The sequence below is a fragment of the Lactuca serriola genome, chromosome 5 (assembly GCF_051521515.1).
Source record: "Lactuca serriola cultivar US96UC23 chromosome 5, Lser_US96UC23_V15, whole genome shotgun sequence".
NCBI classification, from domain to species: Eukaryota; Viridiplantae; Streptophyta; class Magnoliopsida; order Asterales; family Asteraceae; genus Lactuca; species Lactuca serriola.
The window spans coordinates 15,121,183-15,125,305 of NC_136412.1; the positions used below are offsets into that span (position 1 = coordinate 15,121,183).

The window sequence follows — 4,123 nt, forward strand, 5'->3', positions numbered from 1 at the left end:
TGAAATAATTAAATTCAGCAAAATATATGATCTTAAATTTGAAACCCCCAGTAAACAAGAATAATCTAATGTGAAAAGAGTGAAGAAAAGAATATATTACATGACTCACGTATGGCAATGATGATTTTTTTGAAACTAAAAGTTCTATGATACCATCGACACATATATAGAGATAAACAATTACTCATATAGAGACGTTACATCAATGTGAACATAATGTACAAGATTAAACAGCCACTAATTAAAAAGATATGATCATATTTACCAATTAGGGTTTCTAGTGATGAAAGAAAAAAACACAGAAGAGGATGTAGACTTTTATTTTAACAAAAGTTCCAAAAAACCATTCTTTTTTCGTCGAGATTCCATTGGAAAATATGCAAGAAAATATTTCATAAGATCGACATGATTATATGGATTCAAAACGGTTTAAGATTAACAAAAACATGAGAAATATTTAAGTTTACCTAATAATCAAACATATTAAAAGAAAAGTATGATTTTTTTTTCTTTCATTTAATTATTTATCTTCATATCTCTACAGAGAACCTGCTTAAACAGAAATTGGCAACAAATTACAGCTATTCTCCTCGTAAAAACTCATATCGCCATGTTCACCCCCTCACCGTTGATATATAAGTTGCATCTAGTTTTAGCGTTTTAATCGAAACTCGAAACAATATATGTGTATTATATATCATATATATACATACAGAAATATATATATATATATATATATATATATATATATATATATATATATATATATATATATATATATATATATTAACATGTAGTATAATTTAGTGTTTTCATTCATACCCACATCCCAAAACTGATTTACGAGTACCAGTTGACGCCAGGTAACTGATAAGATTGTCGATAAACGCCATCTCCGATGGAGCCTAACATGGGTTGCTGGTGGTGCATTTGTGTGGTTTGGGGTAAGTGGCTGAGGAGACTAGCGATTGAACCACCGTTCTCATCGGTGGTTCTTGTCGCCATAACGCCGCCGACGTCGCTGTTGCTCTCTGCAAGAAACCTCTTGGTGTAGGGAGAGTTACTCGTAGTCGTAGGACCTTCTTCATTCCAGAACAAACCAGGGAGAGATCTTTTGATCGGAAGGAGATTGACGTTAACGTTAAGGTTGTTGTCGTTTGAGGTTAGCATAGTATCGAAAACAATGTTGTGTTCATGATTCTCCAGCATTGCATTATACGCTGATGTCTGTCTACTGGCACCAAGTGATACTGACGGCGGTATAGATGCCAGCATCCCGGCCATGGTGTGATCGCCACCATCGCTATCAACTGGTCTCTGCATATTGTTCTTCTTGTAGATTCGACATAAAACCCAATCATCCAACTGAAACAAATTAAAATCATCAACCTATAGTAATTGATCAAGAAATCTTGATCATGATATTATAATTAATCGAACATAAAATAATTAGTTAATTACCCTCAAGGAAGCTTTTTTATTGGTGGGATCACATCCAGGTGGTTTGGAGATCGTTTTATTGTCAGCAAGACGATACTCATGCATGATCCAATTCGTTTTCGTCCCTTTTGGTGGCTTCCCTCCATAGAAAACAAGTGCTTTCTTTACACCAACTTTTTGAGTCCCACCGGACGTCAACACCGGTTTATCAGTTCCGGTAGCTTTCCAGTATCCTGATGTTGCAGCCCTGTTCGGCCGAGCTCCGTTTGGATATTTCCGATCTCTCGGACTAAAGAAATACCATTCTTGCTCCCCAAACGTCGCCTTAGCTACATCGCACATAATCAAAACCCACAAAATTAATCATCAGCTGATACATATCTACGAACAGTATAAAATGCAAAAAGAAAAGAAAAAATCTGTACACACGTTACACACGCACACACCTGGAAGCTCCCATGGATCAAACTTGTAGAGGTCTACTTCGGCGATGATGGCGACGGGAAGAGGGGCGGAGGCTGCTTTTTTCTTGAGGTAATGAACCACCAACTCTTCGTCGGTAGGGTGGAAGCGGAAGCCCGGCGGTAACTGCGGTTGTTTTGAACCCGATGATGAATCCGTACTCTCCATGTTGTTTATATTAATCAAACGATTCCGCCACCTTTAGATTTGATTAATCGATTAATTTTTTGGAATTAATCAGAGAAAAAGCATCAGCATCTTGGAGACAGAGGGAGAGAGAGAGAGAGAAAAAAAAAAGAAAGAGAGAGAAAATTTTTTGGTGAATATAATAAGTTAAGAAATTACATACGCTTATCTTTATATGGGGTATACGGACCATGGTATCTACATGAGTATTAACCGTATATAATTACTATGATTTTTTTAATACTCCAAATTAAAACTATAATCGAGTAAAGTTAATCCAAAACACTAAATAAATAAATAAATGTAACTTACGTGTTTTAAATGGATCGGTTAGACACGTACAAATAGATTCATGATACATTAAACTCTTTAAAATTTAATGAATTGAGAAATTATTATTCTATTTTTTATATATGTTTACCATCTTTTTATACTTCGAATGAAAAGGAACATATTTAAAAAGTTTATTTTTTTCATTGAACATCAATATACATCCTATTCAACTTTTCTATTAAACAATAAATTGTTATACTCTTGTAGCTGGTTTATCATTTATTTATATAGAGAATTCATTTTTAGTTCAGCTAATATAATTGTAGCTAGTTTATCATTTATTTATATAATGAAGTCATTTTTAATTCAACTAATACAACAAGTGGATTACTTATTTTATTTTTAAGTTTGTTATAAATTTGGAAATATATAATGCATAATTGGCACTATAAATTTGTCGAAAAGTTAAAATAGGTTGCATAGTTGGTAAAAATCTCGGTCGTTAATTAAATGGTAATAAAATGTTGTTATGACGTATAAATAAAGGTTTAATCCCGGAGATTATGATCTACTAACACTTTTGAACATATCTTTTTTTTTTTTTAACATATAAAGTGTATTATGCAAACCAGCTATAAATTATAGCTTTATTTATGTAAAAATGTTCAGAAAAATAATTACTAACTTCTAAATGTATAAAATTACATAAAAAAAACTTAAAACTAAAGTTTTGAACTAAAATATTCAAAAAAACTACTTGAAATAACTTTTAAAGTATAAGCATTTTAATTTAAATAAAAACTAAATACTAGGAAGTGTTTGATATTATTTTTTAATATTAAAAGTCCTATGTGTAGAAGAACTTTTGTAAAATGATTTCCTGCAAAAGAAATTTTTTAAACTATGTTTGTATTAGCAAAATGATTTTTGATTTAATTTTTACATGTAAGACGTTAAAAAATCACAAAAAATCACGGTTTTGTGATTTTTAGAAACCCCTTCTTTTCTTTTATGTAAAAAATCATTTTCAAAAAATTATCCAAATACCTTTCGGGTTTTTTTTTTGAAAAGTTAAAAAACAAAAGTTATTTTAAAAGGAATTCCAAACACCATTCAAATTGTTATTGAGATGAATATAATAAAATAAAAACTAAAAATTCCTACTCCTAAATATTTTTTCTTCGGAAAAACAATTTAAAAAAACTAAAAAGCTTTCTAAAATTATTAAAAATTTTGTGCCCAAACATGCCCATAGATAGTGTAGTGCGCATGTGTAAAAGGAAATTGCAAGCATTTATAATGCAGCTTTAAACAAATTTTAACATGTTTATTTTAGATAAATTTTTAAAATTTTAACCTAGATCAATACAATTTTAATAAAAAAAGTTAAAAATTTCCATCCTAATTTATGCCTTTTGCATTAACATCTCTGGTATTTTTTGTTTCAACTTCTAAAAAATGAGATTTAAATTCAGGATATCAAAATTAGTTATTTACTGAATATAATTAATCATATTTTAATATAAAAGAAATATATTCATTATTTTTCATTAAAATTATTATTTATCAAACATCTAAAATAATATTCGAACAAAAAAAATGATAAATCATATATTTAAGCAAACATGGTTTTCAGGTAAATATTATTTTCGTGAATACAATGAGGTAACAATTTTTTGGCTGAAAATGAAGTATACCATTGAAATATAATGGTCAAAATAAAATTTTGAACTTTATTTTTGCATGAAATCGTAATAATATT

The 4,123-nt window shown here is 29.7% G+C and overlaps 1 protein-coding gene across 1 annotated transcript; it reads right to left on the reverse strand.

The window, feature by feature from the left end:
• Window positions 1–483: 483 nt before the first annotated feature.
• On the reverse strand, window positions 484–2,212 carry LOC145052046 (NAC transcription factor 56-like). Its single transcript, XM_078999864.1, has 3 exons — window positions 1,887–2,212; window positions 1,462–1,769; window positions 484–1,365 (listed from the first exon to the last, which is right to left on the reverse strand). The coding sequence occupies exons 1-3, from the start codon at window positions 2,068–2,070 to the stop codon at window positions 841–843; spliced, it is 1,017 nt and encodes a 338-aa protein (XP_078855990.1). The 5' UTR covers window positions 2,071–2,212; the 3' UTR covers window positions 484–840.
• Window positions 2,213–4,123: the final 1,911 nt, after the last annotated feature.